The sequence below is a fragment of the Geotrypetes seraphini genome, chromosome 14 (assembly GCF_902459505.1).
Source record: "Geotrypetes seraphini chromosome 14, aGeoSer1.1, whole genome shotgun sequence".
Taxonomy (NCBI): Eukaryota; Metazoa; Chordata; class Amphibia; order Gymnophiona; family Dermophiidae; genus Geotrypetes; species Geotrypetes seraphini.
Window position 1 is genome coordinate 59,616,708 of NC_047097.1, and position 24,942 is coordinate 59,641,649.

At 45.2% G+C, this 24,942-nt stretch overlaps 1 protein-coding gene across 2 annotated transcripts in view; it reads left to right on the top strand.

Annotated features, from left to right (window-relative positions):
* The window catches only part of PITPNM1 (phosphatidylinositol transfer protein membrane associated 1), a 78,892-nt gene that overhangs the window by 11,988 nt on the left and 41,962 nt on the right, over positions 1 to 24,942 (top strand). For both annotated transcript variants that reach the window (XM_033920548.1, XM_033920549.1), the window contains exons 4-8: positions 3,169 to 3,290; positions 5,533 to 5,754; positions 12,849 to 13,163; positions 16,439 to 16,534; positions 20,676 to 20,783. In XM_033920548.1, the coding sequence (XP_033776439.1) occupies positions 3,169 to 3,290; positions 5,533 to 5,754; positions 12,849 to 13,163; positions 16,439 to 16,534; positions 20,676 to 20,783 (863 nt within the window). The remainder of the gene's footprint in view (positions 1 to 3,168; positions 3,291 to 5,532; positions 5,755 to 12,848; positions 13,164 to 16,438; positions 16,535 to 20,675; positions 20,784 to 24,942) is intronic.

Here is a 24,942-nt window from a genome sequence, read left to right on the forward strand (position 1 = left end):
GAATCAGAAAATAAGATTAAATATTGAACTAGGCCAGTTACTGGGCAGACTTGCACGGTCTGTGTCTGTGTATGGCCGTTTGGTGGAGGATGGGCAGGGGAGGGCTTCAATGGCTGGGAGGGTGTAGATGGGCTGGAGTAAGTCTTAACAGAGATTTTGGCAGTTGGAACCCAAGCACAGTACCGGGTAAAGCTTTGGATTCTTGCCCAGAAATAGCTAAGAAGAAAAATTAAAATAAAAAAAAATAAAATAAAAAAAAATTTAAATTGAATCAGGTTGGGCAGACTGGATGGACCATTCGGGTCTTTATCTGCCGTCATCTACTATGTTACTATGTTTGTGCATCCCCTACTGATTGTGGCTTTGTTAGGAGGAAACATAGAAACAAGATAGCAGATAAAGGCCAAATGGCCCATCCACAGCATTCACTATCTCCTCTCCCTATTGGCTAAGGCTCTTAACATTTGCATCTCCTCTTCCTATAGGCTAAGGCTCTTTACACCTGCATTGTGATGTCATAGAACTTTATGGTTATAGAAACATGATGGCAGATAAAGGCCAAAAAGCCCATCCTGTCTGCCCTCCCACGGCATCCACTGTCTCCTCTCCCTATTGGCTAAGGCTCTTTACACCTGCATTGTGATGTCATAGAGCTTTATGGTTACAGAAACATGATAGTAGATAAAGGCCAAATGGCCCTTCCAGTCTGCCCATCCGCAGTAACCATTATCTCTTCTCTCTAACAGATCCCAGAGGCATTTTGGTGTTTCCTCTTCTGCTGCAGGACCTGAAGGGTTGTGTTTTGAACTGCACAACACTAGGGAGGCCTGCACAGTTCAAAGCATCACACCAACCTGGACAGCAGAGGAGGAGGCACCGCACATCCACTTTCCTCTTCCTGTAGCTAAGCCTGGTCGGGGGCAAGAGGGTGGGAGAAGAAAGAGTAGGGCATGCCGAAGCAGGGAGAGAGAGAGGTGATAGAAACATAGAGTATGACAGCAGAAAAGGGCCAGCGGCCCAACAAATCTACACACTCAAGAACCCTCCCTCCTTTGAGAGTCTATCTTAACATAGAAACATAGAAGATGACGGCAGAAAAGGGCTACAGCCCATCAAGTCTGCCCACTCTGCTTACCCACCCCCTGTCTATGCCCTAATGACCCAATTTCCTTATCTTGACCCTCGTAGGGATCCCACATGGGTATCCCATTTATTCTTAAAGTCTGGCACGCTGTCTGCCTCGATCACCTGCACTGGAAGCTTGTTCCAATGATCAACCACTCTCTCTGTGAAGAAATACTTTCTGGTGTCGCCATGAAATTTTCCGCCCCACCTGTTTGTCCCAACGTCTCTTGAAGTCGAGCAGGTAACTGGCCTCGACTACCTGGCGTGGAAGACCATTCCATCGATCAATCACCCTTTCGGTGAAAAAGTATTTCCTAATGTCACCGTGAAATCTTCCCCCCTTAAGTTTTAGCGGATGCCCTCTTGTCGCTGTGGGACCTGTAAGAAAAAAGATTTCTTCCTCCACCTCAATGCGGCCCGTGATGTATTTGAATGTTTCTATCATGTCCCCCCCTTTCTCTGCGTTCTTCGAGAGAGTATAAGCGCAAGCTGCCCCCTAAAAGTAGGCTTACCAGACGTCCAGCTTTACCCTGACATGTCCAGACGGCTTTCCAAAACCCGGCCCTTAGTCTGTGTTTTGAAAAGCTTCCAGCTCGGGACCGCGATGGGAGGGTATCGCGCGCGTGCGCGGATGCAATGCGGCAGCATCACACTCGACGGCGGTGACGTCGCACGCAGATGCTCTTCCGACGCAGCTCCGAGCACGAGAGCAGGTTGAGGGGGGCGGGGCTAAGGGTGGGATAGAACGGGGAGTGATTTGGGCGGAAGGTGATGTATCTGGGTGGAAACGGATGGGCCTGGGGTCAGGGGCGTTAGTTCTAGCCACGTAACGCGGGTTTAGCACGCACTAATCTGCGTGCGCTAAAAATGCTAGCGCACCTTAGTAAAAGGAGCCCTAACACATCCTTGATCATAAATAAATTCAGTTAGCCTGTCCAATCTACCATTTAAGATTTTGGGTATAATACTAGATCAGGGTTTGACTATGAAGAACCAGGTGGATTCTTTGGTTAGAAAAAGGTTTCTTTACCCTCTGGAAGCTCCGATCCATTAGGGCCTATTTTAATGTTTCATCATTTAGAATTCAGGTGTAGTCCCTTAGACTTACCTTGATTACTGTAATATTGCCTATTTGGCAATATCCAACATGTCAGAGGAATATACAGCGACTGCACAGGGTTCAAAATGTGGCGGTCAGGTAGATTTTTTTTTTTTAAACACCCTCCTATTGGATACTGCATTGGTTGCCAATGGAGGCGCGAGTGAAGTTCTAAGTTTGGTTGCATCTGCTTTAAGGCTCTGTTTTGGTCTATCTCCCAAATTTATAATTCAGCTCTTCTCTTCTGCAACCAACAAACACGGGACAAATTCGCATTTGAATTTCGGTTTTCTGCCTGTTAGGGGCTGCAAATTTACAAAACATCTTGAATATCTTCTGTCATATCAAGCAGCATTATGGGGTAAGGACCTGGAACATCTGATTATGCTAGCTGATTCCTATGTGGAATTTAGGAGACATTTGAAGACATATTTGTTCTTGAAATACTTAGGCAGCTAACTGGCAAGGATATTGTAATGAACTACATAGATCAGTGGTTCCCAACCTGTCCTGGAAAACCACCAGCCAGTCAGGTTTTCAGGTTAGCCCTAATGAATATGCCCGGGGCAGATTTGCATGCCTGTCACCTCCATTAAATGCAAATCTCTCTCATGCATATTAATTAGGGCTATCCCAAAAACCCGACTGGCTGGTGGTCCTTCAGGACAGGTTTGGGAACCACTGACCTAGATCATCATAGTATTATTTCTAATTATTTGGTTGTCTAATTTCGTAATTGTAATCTTTTTAATTTTTTGTAAACCACATAGAACTTTACGGCCCTGCATTATATAAATTGATGATTATTCTGTTGGAATAGCCAGTGCACTGACTGCTCCCGTACTTCATTTTACAAGTCACATTTGCAGAAGGCCTTGATATGTTTCTTTGGCTCTGCAGGACCCCCTGTAATCAAGTTTTCCTGCATTTTCCTCCTCATCCAGGTATACCTGTCCTTTTGTGGAGAAGTTTTCCATCGAGATCGAGACTTATTACCGGCCAGACTCTGGGAATCAAAACAATGTCTTCAACCTGACAACAGTTGAGAAAAGGCAAAGGATTGTGGGTAAGTGTGTGGTTTCGCTAATAGGCCGAGCCAGTCCTGCTTTCATAGACTTGTAGCTCCCTGTCCTTAAGACAGTGGTTCCGTTCCCTATCCTGGGAGTTGCATGAGTTATATTTGCATACATTGGAGACCCATTATATTCAAATCTTTCTCATGCATAGTCATTGCAAATAGCCTGAAAATCCAACCAGTTCAGTGTATTTTTTGGGATAGTACTGAGAACTACTGCTGTAATTAAAATTGGGCTGCATATCCACAGATGCATACATTAGAGTAGTGTGGGAAAGACTAAAAGCATATGTTAATACAGGTACAAGATCCTTTATCCGAAATACCCTGGACCAGATATATTTTGGTGTCTGGAACTTTTAAAGTTTTGGAATGGTAATGATAAGTCAGAAAAAGACAGACTATAAGACGATAAAATTGCCACCAGACCTTTTTTTATTTCAAAATAAGGCAAACATTAAACACTTCAAACACATTTTCCAAACTATAGGACTGGAGCGATATCTTCAAACATAAATGAAATGTCAAATTTAGTTTTTTGGAGCTTTTCGGTTTATGGAATTTTGGATAAAGGATCTTGTACTTGTACTGGGAAAACAAAGAAAAGTGTAGTTACTTACCTGTAACGTAGGTTCTCCGTGGACAGCAGGATAGTCAGCCACAAATTGGGAGCTGTTGGGACAACACCCATATGTGGCTGACTCATCCTGCTTGTCCTAGGAGAATTTCACTTACATTTGAGGAAAACCAATATTACTGATAGGTAAGATTTCCGTATTCTGTCCAGGAGACTCTCAGTCAGGACTGACTCGGTAGAGGGCATATACAGCCTAAAAGCCTGATATGACCGAGAGTCTTAAGAATCACAGTTTGGAATCAACTTGGTTGTAAGACCAACTTATATGTGCTACCATCATTGAATATTTTTGATTGGCTCAGAAGGGAAGGAATGGCCTAATAGTTAGTATAGTGGCCTGAGAATCAGGGGAACTGGATTTGATTTCTGGCGCAGCTCCTTGTGACCTTGGACAAGTCACTTAACTCTCAATTGTCCCAAGTATTTAAAAAAAAAAAAAAAACACACAAAAAAACCCCATTTTGATTGTAAGTCCATTAGGGACAGCAAAAGTACCTGTATATAATATGTAACCCGCTTTGATTGTAACTACAGAAAGGCAGTAAATCAAATCCTTTCCCATTCTCCATTTTTTTGTCTTCCATTTCAGTCCAAATCAGCTGCTGTTGAAGGCTGCTTTTCTCTTTTAAAGCCCCCCCCCCCTCCAGTTCTGCCTATCCTTAGCTAGCAGGTTGCAGCTCTTTCTGAATCCTGGCTAATATAGCCACTGCATGTAGCTGTTTAGGGATGACCAAAGGCTGTGAACATTGCCTGCCCTGACCAGTTCAGGGAGCAAACATTGGACTCAGATGTTTTATTTATTCAATTTTCTATACTGTTCTCCCAGAATGGTTTACATGAATTTATTCAGGTACTCAAGCATTTTCCCCTGTCTGTCCCAGTGGGCTCACAACCCATCTAATGTACCTGGGGGCAATGGTGGAATTAAGTGACTTACCCAGGGTCACAAGGAGCAGCATGGGTTTGAACCCACAACCTCAGGGTGCTGAGGCTGTAGCTTTAACCACTAAACCACAGGATATAGACCTGAGCTACCAGACCAGTTCAATCACCAGCTATATTTAACCGTTCAGTTGCTGTATTGGTCTTGGAGAAAACTCAAATTTTTATAGATAGTGGTACATGGTACTTGACCAACATTAAAGATCAAAAGATCCACATGAGCTTTCAAGACCTTATAGGTGATGGTTCTGAAGAAATGATCCATCTGGTTGAAGAAATGGCATAATGAACCTATATTTTATTCAGTTAAATATTTTCCATTGTATTTTGTTTGAAGCAAAGGGCAGTTATTTGCTTGTTTTGTTGATTATTGTTGTGTTTTGATGATTTTATGCATATTTTTATTGCAGTCTCCTTTGGGTTTACAAGCAGAATAGAAATGCTTTAAATAAATAAGTATCTTTTTCTAATGGTGCAGTAAAAGTTATCAGTATTTGAAAGAATCTTGGCTAATTTCATGACCAAATGGGGTATCAATTAGTGTATCATTACTAGGGGAACGTAGGCCAGGTTGCATCGTCTACCAAAACCTCAGCAATGATCTACGGCACCTTGTTTGCTTTGCTTGCTGTTTTACTCTCTTGGTGACCACAGACATCATAGATATTGTGCGGGATTTTATCTCACTAAACGAGTACAAGATGGATGAGGATCCGAAGCTGTACCACTCGGTGAAGACAGCCCGGGGACCGCTGAAGGAGGACTGGATTGAGGACTCGGTCCACGAGCCCATCATGTGTGCATACAAGCTTTGCAAGGTGGAGTTCCGCTACTGGGGCATGCAGTCTAAGATTGAGCAATTTATCCATGATGTGGGTGAGTGAAACCTGCACACTAGATTGTAAACAATTTTTATTGACTGAAAAAACTGGCATAGAAAAACAACAGGATACAAAAGACAGCGAACATAGGCGGGAGATCCGCTTAACAAAGCACATCAGTACAAAGGCATGCGTCATTTACAGCCATCCACAACCCCCCCTTCCCACCCCCCACCCTCCCAAGATGGAGGGGAATGCAAAAGCAGCTTCAGGGTGTAAGGGAGTCCAAGGACCCCCTGAGCCTGAAAAGCCCCCCCCCCAAAAAAAAAAAAAAGGGGGGGGACCAGGCAAGCCAGTCCTAGGTGGAAAAAAAAACACCAACAAGGTTACCACAGGGTCTGGACTCTGATGATCCCAGGGCACTCAATAGAGCAGGGCACCCCCAACCCCCTCCCTCCCCTCCCAGAGCAGAGAGATGCAAGGATCCAGAACAGACTAAGAGACACCAACAGTTAAGCTAAGGTATTAAGTATAAGGCTGCACCCCCTAGGAAACATGGAACGCAAATAGGGGTCCTAAAGGAGCAGAAAGCACCGGCGACGCTTAAGAGAGCTCCCCACCTCGCGCGCCTTTGAAACCTGCATACTAATTGCCACAAAGCTCTCCCCTGCCCTCCTGTTGTATGCCTATTTATTTAAGACGTTTTCAGTCTGCCTTTATCCAAGGCGACTCACAATATCACATACACATTTCATGATTTAAACATCTTAAAAATCATATGATTATACCATCTCAACTTATAAATGACATCTCGCCCACTCATCCACTACAGGATATTGGCTTAGAAAAGCTTGAACAAACAGATGGGGTCTTAAGCAACTTTCTAGATTGCAGTAGATTTCTACAAAAGCGTAAGGTACCAGTCAATGCATTCCACATCAGTGATCCAGCTATAGAGAAACTTGAATTTTTGGTCCATACAGATGGCTAGTACCCTGCAGCTGTGAAATTCTCTAGGCCAGTGTTAGTCTGGTATAACAAAAAGGACAGAGGCAGGTGGCATTTGGCATAGTAGATGTCTGTACCTTTCTGAAGGTATTAGATGCAACACTGGCTCTTTTTTAGGACACCATTATATGGCTTTCTTAGGTAAAAAAATATATATATATTAACAATGGATTCTGTTTGTTCTGTCATACAGATTTTTAATAACTTTTTCACAAACTTCACTGAGTTACCTCAGCATTCTGGATAAATTAAGGGCCCCATATAACAACTACTATCCATTCAGTCATGTCCAACCCTTGGATACTCTGTAGGTCAGTCCTCGCCATGCTTCCCTGTTTTCCATGGCTTCTTTCAATTGCATGATGTTCATTTCCATGTCATTCTTGATGGTATCCAGCCAATGGTCCTTTGGTCTCCATACTGACTTTTTAAAAAAGTTTTGGTCTCGGCTATAGGCCCAGTCACTGCAACCAGGGCTGGTTATAAAAGGGGACAAGCAGGGTAATTACCTGGGGTTCCAACTAGAGAATGACACGGTGACAAAATTCATCACCGTTCCTGTCCCCGCGGATAACCGTGGGAAATAATCCCATGTCATTTTCTAGTGTCTATTTCAACCTCAGCCCTTCTACACCAGCATTCTTCAAAGCAAAGCTTGAAGGTCAGTGGTTGTGGCCATTCATACTCTGATTCTTATGTGAGCCAAGGATAATGAAGCCATTGTGATATCACTGATGTGACTGGCTCTTAGGCACTGGTGGAATGAGGCATTATGACATCACAATATCTGCTCTGGAATGTTGCTGCTCAATCTCAGCATTCTTCAAAGCAAAGCTTGCGGGTCAGTGGTTTTGGCCATTCATACTCTGATTCTTCCCTCTCTCCTTAAAGAATGACATGAAGATGGGGTCGGGAACGGTGATGAATTTTGTCACCGTGTCATTCTCTAGTTCCAACACCACAAGGAGCCTCTTTGGAGATGCTGAGTCATGCCACTGAAACAATGCTCTGGTTGGGCCCTCCTCTTAATTTCTGCCTCAAGTCTCAATATATCTTACCCCGTTCTCATCTACAGCCATGAATATCTCTATTCCCATCACAATTTGACTTTTAGACATGTGGTAAAAATGACCGAAGGGAGCAGATGTGCACAGCTTAGCGCCTGATTTCCTGTGCATGGTTGATTTGGAAATGTCTTGCCTGCTTGTATACCCTGCTATTGTAGGGTATAAGTTATTCATCATTAAATAAATGATGAATAACTTATTGTTAAACCAATGACTGGGTATAAGTTATTCATCATTAAATAAATGAATCCAAATCACGCTTCATCACAAGGAGTCATACACTCGACTAGAAAACTTTGATCTTTTGATATGTCTCATTCCAGTTCATTTTACTTTTGTTCCGTTTATACAATCATTTGGATGGTTGTATCGTACATTCAGTAAGCATAGTTTCCAAAGCCTGTATTGCAGTTAGCTGCTCTCACTTTGTTTGACAAATGCTATTGTTATGTTACTTTGATGGAAATTCTTTCACATCACGTAGAATGGTGCTGCTTCGTGCTGTGTGTGATATCACTGGTGACATCATAAGCAGTATGGACCAATCAGACACAAAGCATATGAGGTGATGCGACACTGTTCAGAATGGGGCTCCTTCCAGAGGAGTTTCCGTGGAAACAGGATGAAAGTTTTTTTCTCTTTCACCACCACAGATTTCCTAGCCTTGAAGAGAAATGTCAGAGAGAAAATGAAATAAGAAGCATAATTATTCTCTTTTTCTAAATCTTTGTTCCTATTCCTAGTCCCTTCTAGCAGAAGGATGGTAACATGTGCCCCAGAGCACCCATGCACCCCAGAGCACCAGTGATCCTCTGGTTGTTAAGTGCTGATTATTCCTTTCTTGTGCAATGTGTCTAGTAGTCCTGAATGCTATGGTTATGCATCTGAACCTGCAAATTGCTTGCAGAATGCTGTCAATCATCTTTCAACTCCGCCTCTTTCCCAGGGAGCTGCTTCCGCCCCCTTAGTTTTTCTGCAAGCAAGTTGCTCAGAAATGTTTCTAATCTGTTCTGTAGTTTTTCTGTGTGTTTGTTTTTTCGGGGGAGGGGTCTATCGTGTTTATTAGAGACTTGTTGGTACCTCTCTGCCTGAGAAAAGACACAGACTCACATTGCAGAAATTTGCTGTTGGCAGGATCCGCCCTAGGGAACACCTTAGCTAGCCAGCCTGCTTTCACATTTTTGGAGCATCCCCTACATAGCTGGTTGCATCCCTGACTTATCAGGAGCTTGAGTGTAGGCTGTTTGGCTCTGTCCTGGTTCAGCTGGGTTTAATACTGGGCCGGCTACGTGGTCATCCCCCCATTATGGCATGAAGTTTTCCAGAGGTTCAGGATCGGTCCGACTGGCTGCCCGAAGTCTAAGTTCGTCAGAACCTGTGAGGCAGAGTTCTTCTCCATTTGTTCCAGTTGCACTCCTAAGCTGAAGCAGGCAGGCATATGGCGGAATGAGTAGGGCTATTATAGACTATGGGGAAAATCAGTGCAAAATTGCTGGTAGTGGCCATCTTGGATTTTAAATGATCTTTTTTTCTAAAGCCTCCATCTGCCTCAAAACCCCTCGATTTTTACTTAAAATCGATAAGGATAGACCCCTCAGGCCTTTCTACTGTATTATACCAGGTTTGCGCAGGATAGCCGGCTGAGGAGCATCCCTCTCCCACATACAGTGGAGTATGTGGGGGAGGGGCAGGAACTTGAGCTCAGCCTCCTCCAAGACCTCCAGGGCTGGGGATCTGCAGGAGGTTCAATCCCAGGGGAAGAGACCCCATCCAGAGCCCTCAGAAAGTAAATAGGTAAAGTGCAAATGTGTGGTCGTCATGGAGCCCAAGGAGTGTCGGGGTCCTCGAGACCCCCAGTACAGGGCTTCACCCTGGATTTTGTCAGCCTCATATGGAATGCCTATTTGAACATGCCAAGGGGTCCTCAGCATCTGCATTAGGTAAGACGGAGGTGGTGGTGCAGAGGAAAACTTCTCAGCATGCGCCTCAATCAGATGAGGACATCAAGGGTGTTCAATCTGACATAGACTGAGAAGATGTAAAGTCTATTTCCATGCCATTATTGTCCCAGGATTCAGTTTCTGACAGAGTCAGGTACTCTGCATGAGAACAGCACTCAAGAAGCAGCAGTGGCCCTAGACCAGGAAGAAGACCCCCATGGTGCACTGGCTGTTCAAAGCTCCGTGCTCCCGGGCATCGTATCTACCTCGCTGCGAGAACTGAAGTTGGAAATTCCTCCAGCTCCCATGTTGCAGTGCTCAATTATGAGCGGCTCAGTTACTTTGACTATATTCTTTCCCTCACATTACAAAGCTAGTCACGAACCACTGGGAGTTGCCAAAGGGGGTTCCTGCGAGTGGCTAAGACTACGGTCAGGCTTTTCCCTATGGCTCTGGATTTCCAGCAGCTGTTTGTTCAGTTGAAGGTGGATTTGCTGGTGGCGCAGGTCACCAAATGAACTTCCTTGCTAGTGAATGCAGTGTGATGTTAAAGGATACCCAGGACTGTAAAGTGGACGTGGTCCTCGGGAGACAATTTGAAGCTTTAGCCTTAGGGATTAAGGCTTCCTTTGTAGCATGTGCTTGCCACGGTTGACTGTCTCGAGTCCTGGCCTTGGAGGAATACGAAGACCCCCAAATGCTCCTTTCTGGGGTGAATTATATAGCAGACACTCTGTATGACATCATCAGAGTCATGAGCAAGGTGTCGGCCTATTCTCTCTGTCCAGTAGATGCTCTGGATCAGACAGTGGGCAGGAGATTCAACCTCTAAAGCCACTCTGAACAGGCTTCCCTTTCAAGGGCAGATGCTATTTGGCAAGGGGCTGGATGACCTGATAAACAGTGTTACAGACTGTCACCCTAAGACCTTAAGAACATAAGAAGTTGCCTCCGCTGAGACAGACCAGAGGTCCATCTCGCCCAGCGGTCCGCTCCTGCGGCGGCCCATCAGGCCCATTGCCTGATCATTGGTCCCTGACTTTTCCTATAACTTGCCTCTCGCTCCTATCCCTACAACCTACCTCTACTCCTATCTGTACCCCTCAATCCCTTTGTCCTCTAGGAACCTATCCAAACCTTCTTTGAAGCCCTGCAACGTGCTCCTGCCTATCACAGCCTCTGGAAGCGCGTTCCATGTATCCACCACTCTGGGTGAAAAAGAACTTCCTAGCATTTGTTCTAAACCTGTCCCCTTTCAATTTCTCCGAGTGCCTCCTTGTACTTGTGGTTCCCCATAATTTGAAAAATCTGTCCCTGTCTACTTTTTCTATGCCCTTCATGATCTTGAAGGTTTCTATCATGTCTCCTCTAAGTCTCCGCTTCTCCAGACAGCAGATCCCAGACAGTTCAGGGTTCAGGATGTGGGAATTTTCAAGGTGTTCGAAGATTCTGTCCTTATGCAGGAGGCCAAGCGATGCAGAGGTCCTTTCAGGGATCACAGCAGAGGTTCAGCAGGGACAAAAGGCATCATGTTTCAGGGTCTCGCCCCTTCCAGCCTCCAAGAAAACACCATGATGCCAGATCAGCATCGATCGCCAGTTTCCATTTTCAAATTGGACAATTTACCGGCTCCATAGCGACTCATTTGCATGCAAAATTGTTTCAGCATCAAGTGCCGTTTTCAATTCGGACCATTTACCTGCACCACAGCGACCCACTGGTGATTATAGAGCTTCCGACCCCCAGAGTTGGTGTGGAGGTCTAAGAAAATGATAAATGTATGTGCGAAATGCTGGCTTTGGAAGCAGCCATAACATCTTCTCTTTCAGTACTAGCAGAGGGTAAGGAGGAGTTTGGGGGACTAAAACAGACATTATGAGAATGGTTTGGCAAGGAGAGCCAAGGAGTCTGAAGACTGCTGTCACGTCCTAGGGTAGAATGCTTTCATATCCAGAGAATCAATTAGTCCCCTTCTTGCCATGAATAATTCAGAATTTTTTTTAGGTGACGCAGTCATTTTCTCCCTTTCTTTCTAGTCTCTCATTCTGCTTCTGTGTTCTATTTTTACCTTTGCTCTGTTCTGTCTCGGCAGCTTACTCTTCCCATCAGGCATGGACGCCTCGTAGAACCATTTGCTACCTGTCTCTGCCACAAAGTGAGCTCCTTTGAAAGCAATTGAGACACAGGGCCTGGCCGAGTGATTCTGCAAAGCTAATTTTGGAATGTAAAGAAAGCTGTACCTTATGTGCAGTGATTCAAATTGTCCAAGAAAAACATTGAATAGTCACCCTGTTCCCACTTCAGAGCTGACTGCAAAACTCATTCTTTGTGGATTCTTTGAAGTTGCTCCCTCTCGGTTCCCTTGAACCTCTTGGGAAGAATGATGTCACAGATGACCTCGTGCGGTGTCTTAAGGTGATTAGTGCATGCAGGGTGTCTGCACACGAGGTCATTTTGTGATGGCTAATTTCTGCGCCAGTTTCATTGATCAGAAGTGATCTGTCCAGCTGAAAAAGTGCAGAGATTTTCAAGCGTAGTTGTGAATGGCGGGGAGGTGATTTCCAGAAGGACTGAAATGGGTAACCAAGTAGTTACCTAGTTAGATTCTCCTTGGGTGAAATCTGTCCCCCTCATACTGGGTCAGAGTACACACAGGCTTCCTCAATGTGTGCAACGCTTAGCTAGATTAAAAAGACTTGTTCCCAGAAGGGAGGAATCAACATGCATTGCAATTAATTTTCAAATCTGTGTTACAGTCTTTTGCCTTCATTCTGCACCTGTAGAAACAGGAGGTGGCAAAATGTGCAAGGCAGCATTTTTGAAAGAGACATTGCACAAGCAGCTGCTAGTATTTACTTATAAAAATTAGCAAAAGAGTATGCAAATAGAAAATTACCTGTGTACCCAGCAGCAATCCTCTATACTTGTAGCATTAGCATAAAGCACAGGATCAGTGAATATATTATGTACAAATTAGATCTGCATAATTTATGTGCTCAACAGAGAATGTTCTCACTTGCCGACTGATATATTTGCATACCACATGTTCAGTTGGCAGAGCACATTTTGCAGAGGACAAGAGCACTGGATGATAGCTTTAGCTGACTCCTTCTTGTGCATTTGGCATGATGCAGGCTTACGGAAGGTCATGCTCCGGGCCCATCGTCAAGCCTGGTGCTGGCAGGATGAGTGGAGTGATCTCACTATGGAGGATATCCGCCTACTGGAAGAGGAGACGGCACGCATGTTGGCACAGAAAATGGCAAAGTGCATGGAGGTCGAACTGTCTGACGTGCCTACGCCCAGCCCTGAAGGCAGAGAAGAACCTGGAGATATGGTGGGGAAGAATGGAGCAGAAGGAAAGGGAGGACTGGACACCATGGTAGATGAGAACTTGACCAAGCAATGGTCAACATCATCCAGATCTTCATATTCCTCCCAACATGGAGGTAAGAGGAACCACAAGGAAGCATGTGCATGCTTTTCCCAAAATGATAGGGTTACCAGACATCTGGATGTACCTGGACGTGTCCTCTTTTTAGAGGGCGTGTCCAGATGGCTTTTCAAAACCCGGCACTTTGGGTTTTGAAAAGCAAATCACGTCAGGAGGGGCATCTGCGCATGCGCGAATGCCCTCCCGACCGAGACAAGCAGGCCGAGGGGGCAGGGCTAGGGGTAAGGCTCGAGCGGGGTGGGTGTAATTGCGTGGGGATGGGTAGAATTGGATGGGCCTAGGGGGGGCTGGTCTAGGGGTCTGGATTATATATACGTAAAATCTGGTAACCCTACAAAATGAGGTGCTGTAAGGCATGGTGCAAGAGCCTGGGCTGTGGGGAAACTTGCAAATTTTGCCAGCTTAGGTCCAGCAGTAGGAGGTAAGTTTGATCAGCTGTTATCCTCTGCTCCAGTAGAACCAGTCTCGTGCAAGATTTGACCTTGTGGCAGCAGGACATGACATATTTAACGTGTCTCCTGCCGCCAGTATGGAGGGTATCGAGAACATGCTGAGAAAAAAGATTGGGACTGGGGCTGTGCTGCATCATTCAGCCCCAGTCAGAAATAACATGAGGAATGAGAATGAGGGGAGACATTGAGAGGGGGAGGGGGAATGAAAAGAGCAGCTGGGCAGGTGGAGAATATCTGCTGGGAGGAGATAGGCATAGAAGAAGAGAATATCCTGAAGAAGGAGTAAAGGGAGGGAGTCAAAAGGGTGGAAAAGCCTTTAAGGGAACGGATGGATAAGAAGGGGGAATCAGGTGGAAAAAGCTTCAGCAAAGGCTAGACAAATGTTGGGTTGCATCAGAAGGAGCTTTATCAGCCGAAAGCCTGATGTTATACTGCCGTTATATAGATCCATGGTAAGACCTCACCTGGAGTACTGTGTTCAGTTCTGGAGGCCACATTATCTGAAGGACGTGAAGAGAATGGAGTCGATTCAGCGAATGGCCACTAGGATGGTCTCTGGACTTAAAGATCTCCCATATGAAGAATGTCTGAGTAGACTACGCCTGTATTCTCTCGAAGAGCGTAGAGAAAAGAGGGGGGACATGATAGAAACATTAAAATACATCACAGGCCGCATTGTAGTGGAGGAAGAAATCTCTTTTTCTTACCGGTCCCACGGTGACAAGAGGGCATCCGCTAAAGCTCAGAGGGGGAAGATTTCATGGGGACACCAGGAAATACTTCTTCACCGAAAGGGTAATTGATCGATGGAATGGTAATTCCACGTCAGGTGTTCGAGGCCAGTGACACGCTTGACTTCAAGGGACGATGGGACAGACAGGTGGGGTCGCTCAAGAGGAATGCTTAATAGACGGATTCTCGTGGGAGGGAGGGAAGGTTCTTGAGTGGGCAGACTTGTTGGGCCAACAGCCCTTTTCTGCCGTCATACTCTATGTTTCTATGTTACTCTATCTAAATGGGGGGACAGGGAAGAGGGCAACAGTGCCTGGATGAAGAATAGGACAAAGTATTTGGAGAGAGAAAGGAAAAGAGCAAGTGGGAATCGAGGAAGAGTGTTTAGGAAGGAGGGAGGAGGCGAAACAAATGTTTAGAGGAAGAGAGAGGGAATATCCCCAGGAGAGAGATTGGATGAGAAGAGGGTATAGAATAGCAGGAGGAAGTGAGAAGGATGGGAAGATCTTCAAGAGAGGGAAAGAAAAAGGTGGAAGGGTAGATAGAGAGGATGATTAGAGAGAGCAAAGGGGGCTGTGAAGCTGGTTTTAGAGTGCTTGGAGGGAGGGAGAGAAGATGTAGGTTCAAAGGGGAGGTGAATGGGTGGGAAGGGGAAATAAAAGTCTGAAGGAAGATAAAAGGGGAGGGGGGTATCCCCAAGAGAGAGATGGAGTAAGAAGTATCTGGCACAAAGAAATGGGAAAATCTTCATGGTGAAAGAGTGGATGGAGGTGGTGATGAGATAGGAAAGGAGAAAGAGATTTCAAATTGGGGGATCATATCTTGTGGTAAGATTGCAAAATCCCACAGCACAAGATTGGCTCGGCAGAAGTAGATGTCATCAGATCATATGTGTCTCCTGCTGTGAGCTCGGGGAGTATCGAGAATTTCTTATGAAAAAAGAGCAGTGGGCAGAAGAGGCCAGACAGATTCTGGTTATTCTCGTTCCAGTTTAATGTCTGCAATGAGGGTGGCACAGTGAGACCTTTATACTGTATATTGCTGCCAATGGATGGATGAAGCAGATTGTTTACCTCAACTTTGAGGGAGAATTCTGCCCCCCTTCCCTCCTCCTCCTCAAACCTGCAACCTTCCATCAAATTGAAAGAATAAAGGTTTCATTTTGCCCTCAAAAAATCTCTCAACTTTATGTAGAGGAAAGGCTGTGAGGAGATTATATTGAGACCAGTGGCTGTTGGGGGTAGGCATGGATTTGATTTTGCAGTGCTGATAGCATTAAAAATGTGTTGTGGGGGTGGGGTTGGTGTACAGCTGCTGACCATGGGGCAGGGGGGTTATGATAGAAACAAAGCTGGGGGGAGAAGAGCGAGGCGTAGGACAGTGTTTCTCAAGCCTGTCCTGGAGTCCCCTCTTGCCAGTCAAGTTTTCAGGATATCCACAATGAATATGCATGAGATCGATTTTTGCATACAGTGCCTTTATTGTTTGCAAATTTATTTCATCCATATTCACTGTGGATATCTTGAAAACTTGACTGGCAAGGGGACCAACTACACTGGTGTGGGAAAAAGGCAACAGAGGAATGGTCTAGGAAAGTGACTCGCAAACTTTCCAACTGGCAGCACGCTAAATCCAGTGCCCTGGAAGCGTGCAGACGTTGATGCGATGACATCATCACGCCGATATCCGCGCAGGTGCGGGAGCCCATCTGGCTGCAACCCGCTTTGGTGGAGGGATCTAGGAGGTGCAGGAAGAGGAGGAGAGTCATCTGCATCAGCTGACTTCCTACGGGACGTGCCTCTCGGCCGCAAGAGGTGCATCCTGTAGGCAGTCAGCCGGCATGGACGAGACTCTCCTCTTCGCCAGTGTGTCGCGGCACACCTGAAATCTCAGGAGGCACACTGGTGTGATGCGGCACACAGCTTGCGATACACTGGTCTAGGAGGAGGATAGTGGGTTAAGGAATGCTGGCTGTAAGGGGGATGGTATATGAGTGCTGACTAAAGGATGTAAGCAGACTGTTATTGGGGAAATTAACATTCTGGTCATTGACTGACATTTATATTTTTTCTTCTGCATTTTGCAGCTGGTGTGTCTCCTCAGAGTTTATCTGAATGGAGAATGCAAAATATTGCCCGGGACTCGGAGAATAGCTCAGATGAGGAATTCTTCGATGCTCACGGTATGTGCCTCAATTATGGAAATCTTTTCCTGGATATATTAGAGGAGAACCCGCTCTAGATAAGTTTTAAGGGCACCTTTTTACAAAGCCGCGCTAGCGGTTTTAACGCACGCACCGGATTAGCGTGAGCGCCCTAGCCGGAAATCTACCGCCTGCTCAAAAGGAGGCGGTAGCGGCTAGAACGTGTGGCAATTTAGCGAGCGCTATTCCGCGCGTTATGGCCCTAGCGCGGCTTTGTAAAAGGAGCCCTAAATGTTTTTTGAAAACGTTTCTTTTTAAAAGATGCTTTCGATAATTAAAATTCACCAGTCAAAAAACTTATTTTTGTAGGTCTTTTTTGCTTTTAAATATTTTTGCTTCTGCTTTTAGCCCATCCTCATTAAGTGAGCTTCATTGTTATCTTTTTGGAGTTCCACCTCCCTCTCCCATTGTTGTCTGTAAATCTGTCTATTTTTGTCAACCTATGTGTGAAACGTTCTTGTTACCCCTTTTTATTTTTATATTTGTAATTTGCTTTGAAACTACTTTATAAGCGTTTGCATCAGATTTTAATAAACATGACACGGCCATCTGTGACCGAGGGCCTACCTCAGATTCAGATAACTTTATAACAATTCCACATGTGTTGCCAAAGTTGTAGTTCAGAAAAGAGGTTCATTCTTAGAAGGGTTTGTCCAACTAACTTTTGGAGTTAACCGGAGAAGACTCCAGATTTGTTTAGTGTTTTATCTAGGGCTTACGATACCACGTTTAGAGTCACCACAGCAAAGTGGGTTACAGGCTAAAACACAAATTATAAGACAGGGGTGTCGAAGTCCCTCCTCGAAGGCCGCAATCCAGTCGGGTTTTCCCCAATGAATATGCATGAGATCTATTAGCATACAATGAAAGCAGTGCATGCAAATAGATCTCATCCATATTCATTGGGGAAATCCTGAAAATCCGACCGGATTGCGGCCCTTGAGGAAGGACTTTGACACCTCTGTTATAAGAACACTAGTCTTTAAGCCCGTTACATTAACGGATGCTAGAATAGATGTGTGTGTCTGTCTTTCTTTCTTTCTCTCTCTCCCCTTGGCCGCTGTCTGTCTGTCTATGTTTATTTGTTTTTCTCTCCTTGGACACTGGCTGTCTCTCCTTGGACGCTGCCTGAACGTCTTCCTTTCTGTCTGTCTCAATGGCCCCCTGTGTGTCATTCTTTGTGTCTGTGTCCTTGTGTCATTCCCCCGCCCCCCCCCCCCCCAGAGCTAAGCTGTCTGATTCCAGCATACCCCTTCCCCCAAAGCAGCCCCCTTTCCCTCTCCCTGACCCCCTTGTGTCTTCCCCCTCCCCCCCCCCGAGCAAAGCTGTCTACCCCCCAGCGCACCTCTCCAACAAAAGCATCCCCCTGTACCTGCAGCACTGGCACGACACCCTTCAGCCAATCGTGACAGGGAGCGGGGCCTGCAGCTTCTTTGGCGTCGGTGAGGAAGGAGAGGTTGGCCCAACTCTCCGCTATCTGCACTCAGCACAACCCTCCCACCAGAACAGCCCCCTTTCCTGCCAGCTCCATGGCCCTTCTTTTTCCTCTTCCCCTCCCTCCAGTCACCGCTGCCATTCCTATTTAAAACGGCCTGCTGAGGTTCGCAGCCGGCTGTAGTGAACCTCGCAGGCCGCTGTTCACCTCAGTAGCATGTTCCCTCTGATGCGATTGCGTCAGAGGGAACGCGCTACCATGTGGAGAGCGGCCTGCGAGGTTCGCTACAGCCGGCCGCGAACCTCAGCAGGCCGTTTTAAATAGGAATGGCAGCGGTGACTGGAGGGAGGGGAAGAACAGGAGCGGTAGCGGTTGTTGCGGGAGGGGGGTGAGTCGGCGACGTGCAGGCCGCTGTGAACAGGAGCAGCAGCGGCGGCAGGACCATGAGCCCTCCTCCCGCCATCCGCTGCCAGAGCCGCTCCTGTCGCCCGATGCAGCTAACTGGCGCATACGCCTCAAGCCGCGGCCAAGGCTGGGGACTCGCGCATGCGCACTCCTGCGGCCACAGACCTACACCGCACAGAACACGCAAATAGGAGTGCGCATGCGCGGCTAGCTCTTTATTATATAGGATACTACTACTTATCACTTATATAGCACTGAAAGGCGAATGCAGAGCTGTACATTTTGACATTTATAGCTGGTCCCTGCAAGCCTTCTATTCCCTAAATCAGCTGGATTTATCAATTCTGCTCAGTCTCACTTATTCAATAATGTCTCTTATTCTCTAGTTCCATGAGGTTACTAGTGCTTTCTCCTGACAGGTAGGGCTTTGCTTCACTTTCTCAGTGTCGGCTGTGCTTTTAGCGTCTCATTGTGGCCTGTGTTTGCACATTTCATGATTTATTGAGGTCAAGATTTGCAGTGTCTAATTGTAGATGCAATGCCTTTCAGACTAGCTATGTCTCCTTCATTTCAAGATCTCTATAGCATCGATTTTTCAGCCTCACATTTTTACCATTTTAGCCAAACAGCCTCATCTATGTTTCAGTGTTGAACTCTGTGCAAGACTTCACCCTGGTAGTATCTCTTGTATTTGATTTTTCCACTGGCTTTCACTTGGTGATCTTTATGTCACTAGTGTACAATCACACCTGTTTCATGTACAGGAAGTTTTGACAGTATGCCACAATAGCTGACCTACAAGTGTGTTCATTCTGCTGCCCCTCAATTTCTCTCCTTGCTTCTCTCTCCTTATACACCTCCCAGAGAACTCCGTTCCTCAGATAAGTCGCTCTTAGCGTTACCCTTCTCCTTCATTGCCAATTCCAGACTCCGTTCCTTTCATCTAGCTGCCCCCTATGCCTGGAATAAATTACCCGAGTTTATCCGTCAAGCCCCTTCCCTTGTTTAAAAGCAGACTGAAAACCCACCTTTCTGATATAGCTTTCAATCCTTAACCCTACTCCTCTGCCCTCCAACCCAGCTAGCAGATTAACCGTTATCCATGACATCCTGTTTCAGTCTTTGGGAAGCTGGGCTGAGACTGTGATGTCATAATGCCTCGTGCCACCAATAAGAACCAAACTCATCAGTGATGTCACAATGGCTTGATTGTCCTGTACTCCCCTCTGCCCTCCAATCCAGCCTGCTGATTAATCATTTCCCTTAACTGTATCCATGACATCCTGTTTGTGTGTCCTGCTTGTTTAGGTTGTAAGCTCTTTTGAACAGGGACTGTTTTCTTATTCTTTGACTCTGTGCAGCGCTGCGTGCATCTGGTAGCGCTATAGAAATAATTAATAGTAGTAGTAATAGTTCCTGCTTCAATTCCTCATTTTCTATCAGTGGATTTGAGTTCCTCTGATTTCAATTACATTTCTAAGCCCTCAATTCTTTATATGAGTTCCTTTGCTCAGTCATTCAAAATACTGAATGCTCTTTGCCTACACGCTATCCTTTTGGGGCAAATCATAAAGAACTACACTTCTCCCTCGTTATTCGTGGAGGATAGGGGCAGAGCCAGACCACGAATGGCAAAAAACCGCGAATATCCGGTTCTGGCCCACCCCTGCCTCCCTTCCGCCTTTCCCCGGCATCCCGGCCTTACCTGGTGGTCTAGCTGGTTTTTGGGGCAGGAGCGATCTTCCTACGCTCCTGCCCCGTGCAGATAGCCATTAGGAAATGGCTGTGGGGAGTTCCCATAGTCTTAATGGCTATCTGCACGGGGCAGAAGTGTAGGAAGATCGCTCCTACCCCGAAAACCAGCTAGACCATCAGGTAAGGCCAGGATGCCGTAGGGAAGACAAAAATATGGGGGGGGGGTTCCTCCTCCCCCCCAAAAAAAAAAAATCACGATTATGTGAAATCGCGAGTAGGGAAACCGCGAATGGGGATGGGGAAGTGTACTTTCTTTCTCTGTCTCCATCTACTGGTCAATGGGCAGACCCACAAGCTCTGGACTGATCTGTTAGGACTAAGGGAAAGAAAATTATCCAATAAGATATAATTTCTTCCCCTCTATTCCAGTTTGCAGTAGTTTAACGTTAAGGCTACAGTGCTGTATAGAAGCAAAACCTTTTTGTAAAGTCAATACAACAGGCAAATATTCTTTCCAGCACTGCTGTCTTCAGTGCCACTACGTGATTAAAAGATTCATCTGTGTTTTGCTCTTTTTCTCAACAGAGGATTTCTCCGACAGTGATGACGTTTTTGCGAAAGAAATGACCAAGTGGAATTCCAATGATTTCATTGACACCTACGAGAGGCTCGGAGATGCCGAAGAAACTCCAGGTAACTGACAACTGTTACTGGGAGGAAGTTGCTCTCTCAGAGCCTCCCTTTGCCACAGTCTGAGGCTCCCTCTCAGCATTGCATAATATCTCGGGTTTGGAGGAGAGAGTCTTATCTCAGTTCTCCCTGTCATTCTCCACCCTCTTAAGTCTACTGACCCCCTAAAGAATAATTGTAATTATACTGTCATTCTACTGACCCGCTCATTCAGTCCTAGTGACCCTATCCCTTGGCATGACCTCGTAGGGATCCCACATAGGTATCCCATTTGTTCTTGAAGTCTGAGATGCTGCGTGCCTCGACCACCTGAACTGGAAGCTCGTTCCAATGCTCAATCACTCTCTCCGTGAAGAAGTATTTCCTGGTGTCTCCACGAAACTTCCCTCCCCTGAGCTTGAGCGGATGTCCTCTTGTGGTCGAGGGTCCCCTGAGAAGAAAGATATCATCTTCCACCTCTACCCGTCCCGTGATGTACTTAAATGTCTCAAATGTACAGAATAGAGAAAAAAAAATGCATATTTATTAGCTCAGATAACCCCAGTGTAACTCAGGTGGAGCCATAAACATTCCTTTGTTTCTTATAATCTATTTTATTTATTCAATTTTCTATACTGTTCTCCCAGGGGAGATCAGAACAGTTTTACATGAATTTATTCAGGTACTTGAGTATTTTTCCCTGTCTGTCCCGGTGGGCTCACAATCTATCTAGTGGATTATGTCATGTCTCTTGGAAGTAACAAAATATAAATTAGCCCTTTTAATTGGAGGGTAATGATTCATGGGCAGTAGAGGGGATTGCTATGCATATTTCTCTAGTTCACAGATGGCTTCTATACTTCCAGTGAACCCTGTGTGCTGCGCCTTATCTGTCGAAAAGCATAGATTCAAGAACATACAGGAGAAGCAATGATGTGAGCCTAAAGGGAGGCAGGAAGAGAGGCCCTTAGGTATATTTATTGTAGCAATTTAAAGAGTATAGGATTATTAAAGTAAGAAGAAGGATCATAGGGAAACAAAAAACAATTTCACTTCAAAAGGACAGGAAAGAATCAAGTGCCTGTTTATTGTAGCATTCTTTAGAGGCTAATCTGGTAACCTTATTTCTTCCAAGGTTCAGTGCTTCTGTATTTCAAAGTGCAAACATTCCACCTCCCCAGTTAGCTTGGCCAGCTGGTTAGCTTGGCTGTCTACAGGTCATATTGGTTTTTCACTGTGCCAGATTTTTGCAAAGAGAAAAATTATATGTCAAGAAATATATCTCGAAAACTTACCACTGTATTCACAGAGTCGAGGATTGACAAACACAAAATTTATTAGGATGAAAACTAGACCGACAGGTCCGTGTAAAAACAATTTTGGAGGCACAACAATCTAGGACCACAAATCGAAGTATAATCAAAAGACCGTAGAATAGAAATAAATGTTATAGAACCAATTGCAAAACGTTTTAATAAACATAATAAATCACCGAATTATTATACAACAGGATCAATATAAAAGCACAATAGGTCATTCTTTTGTACCATCAATGAATTATAATTCTTTTCAGATGCAGGCTGACCTTTTTTGTTTCATCTGAAAATTGAAAATCGCACACTTCTCCCCCCCCCCCCCAATATTCATTGTCAAATAAGTCTAAATCAGTGGTTCTTAAACCTTTCCTGGGAGACCCCAACCAGTAACGTTTTCAAGATGTCCCTAATGAATTTGCATGAGGTATCCTCTATAATAAAACCTTAAGCGCGCATGCGTACTTAAAACGCCGAGATCCCTGGCTCCTTCTACTGCGCATGCGGAGGCACCCTAACCACAGAGGCGGCGACCACGGTGGCGACTCCTCCCCTCCCGCCTTCACTCCGTCTAACACAGGTCCCCCAGGTCTGGCTGTGGCCCGCGATCTGGCCGGCTCCCTTACTGAAGTTTATTTTTCAGTCCGTTGCCACCGCTGTGGCTCCTCCCACGAGCTGCACCTGCGTCGGAAGCCTCCCTGACGTCATGTCAGAGAGAAGGCTTCTGACGCAGGCGCGGATCGTAAGAGGAGCTGCCGCGGCGGCTTTGAGGAAGAGAAATGCTGCTACGCGCTGCACAGGGAAGGGGGGAATGCTGCTGCTGCTGCACAGGGAAGTGTGGGGGGGGGAATGCTGCTGCTGCACAGGGAATGGGGGGGAGAGGTAAAGGGGGCCAGGGAGTAATCTTGGTTTGCTTTTGGGGGAGAGAGAGAAGGGGGCCATGGACAGATACAGAAAGACAGGCAGGAGGCGCATAAGAACGAAAGACAGACGCATAGAAAGACAGGGGGCAGGGAGAGAGACAGAAAGAAAGACAGACAGACAGGGGGCCAGAGAGAGAGAGGCAGAAAGAAAGAAAGACAGACAGACAAAGGGGCCAGGGAGAGAGACAGAAACAAAGAAAGAAAGAGATAGGGGCAGGGAGAGACACAGAAAGAAAGACAGACAGACATATATTCTAGCACCCGTTAATGTAACAGGCTTAAACACTAGTATTTGTATATTTATTTATTTATTTAAAACATTTTTCATCCGCCTTTATCCAAGGCAGCTTACAAGTTTCCATACATAATAAAATTCTAAAATAAAAAGTTCCATAAAAATCACAAAATAAAATTGCAAAATAAAAAGTTCCATAAAAATCACAAAATAAAAAGACATATATTAAGTAAAGGAAAATACAGAGTTACAGTAGTCTATTTGCATAGTCACAATATGAATGCATTCAAACTGTTCTTGAGTATATAATAGAAGTTTCAGGCATTCAGATCTGCCTCATACATATTCATTACAGATACCTTGAAAACCCGACTGGTTGGGTGTCCCCCAGGACAGGTTTAAGAACCACTGGTCTAGATGGATTCCTTCCAGGACATTTGAGTCCTCCTTCGGAACGTCTACTGTTTTAATGAATTTTGCACAAACCAGGTTCTCTCCTACTTCTTTTTTGGTTTTGTATCTGTACTGTGGAGCCAAGTTACAGAATTTCCCCACATCTCTATATCTCTTTGTCTATACCAGAATTCCCTGTGCCCTATAAGATTTTCCATACTAAGGGCTCCTTTTACTAAGACGCGATAGCGTTTTTAGCGCGCACCAAACCCGCGCTACGTGGCTAGAACTAACGCCAGCTCAATGCTGGCGTTAGCATCTAGTGCGCGCAGCAATTCTGCGCTCGCTAAAACCGCCATTGCAGCTTAGTAAAAGGAGCCCTAAGTCAGACCAAGGGTCCGCCTAGCCAGTATCAAGTACACATTCTTGCTTCCACTAATTAAGATGGAGTTGTTATACGTTCAGTGTAACATGTAAATATTTGCATCAGTCACTAGGTGGCAGTCTGTGTATTGTAGCTTCAGCTGAATGAACAATACATCTGCTCTGTCTGCTGTGTATGGCTGATATAATAACAGGCATGGTACAAATCAGTGCTAAGTTTTGGCACCAATTTGTAACCAGTGGGCAAAAAACATATACCTGTGTACCTGATAGTTTAAAAAAAACAAAAAACCCTCAGTATAAAAAGTGGTAAAATGGATGCTAATATTTTCCTTTTCTACCATTTTAATTTCAGTGGTTGCAGGTGGAAATAAAGGGTTTTTTAAAATTTATTTATTTGATTATTCGTTATGTCTTAATAACAAATATTCACGAATGACCACAAAAAATACAAATTCCATATAAAGAACAACAAAACATATTAGGCAATAATTCAACCATGTCCTAGTCCACATTATCGCTGGTCGCCAGTATTTTAAAAATAAAACATCAAATCTTTCTGTCTACTTATCTAGGGACAGCCAACTGGCATTTTATATATTTATACAACATCCTCCAAAAGTAAAATCAGTATTAGAAATTAAACTTTAGGAAATAAAGTTTTTAAGTGTGACTTTCAACCACTGAATTACTGAAAAATTGGAATCTCTCTGGTCTGGGACCTTTTCATCAAATCCCAAACCTACGGCATCACATTCCCCGAGTTCAGCCTCCCTGCCCCATTTAGCCCACACACCCACTTAGACCTCCCTATGAGGATATTGTATAACAGGTCACTTAACTTGAGAGGGCAAAAAAGTCATTAATGCTTAGCCTAATTTATAAAACCACATATGCTTGTATTTTGGAACAAGATCTGCTGACGGTGCAATCTT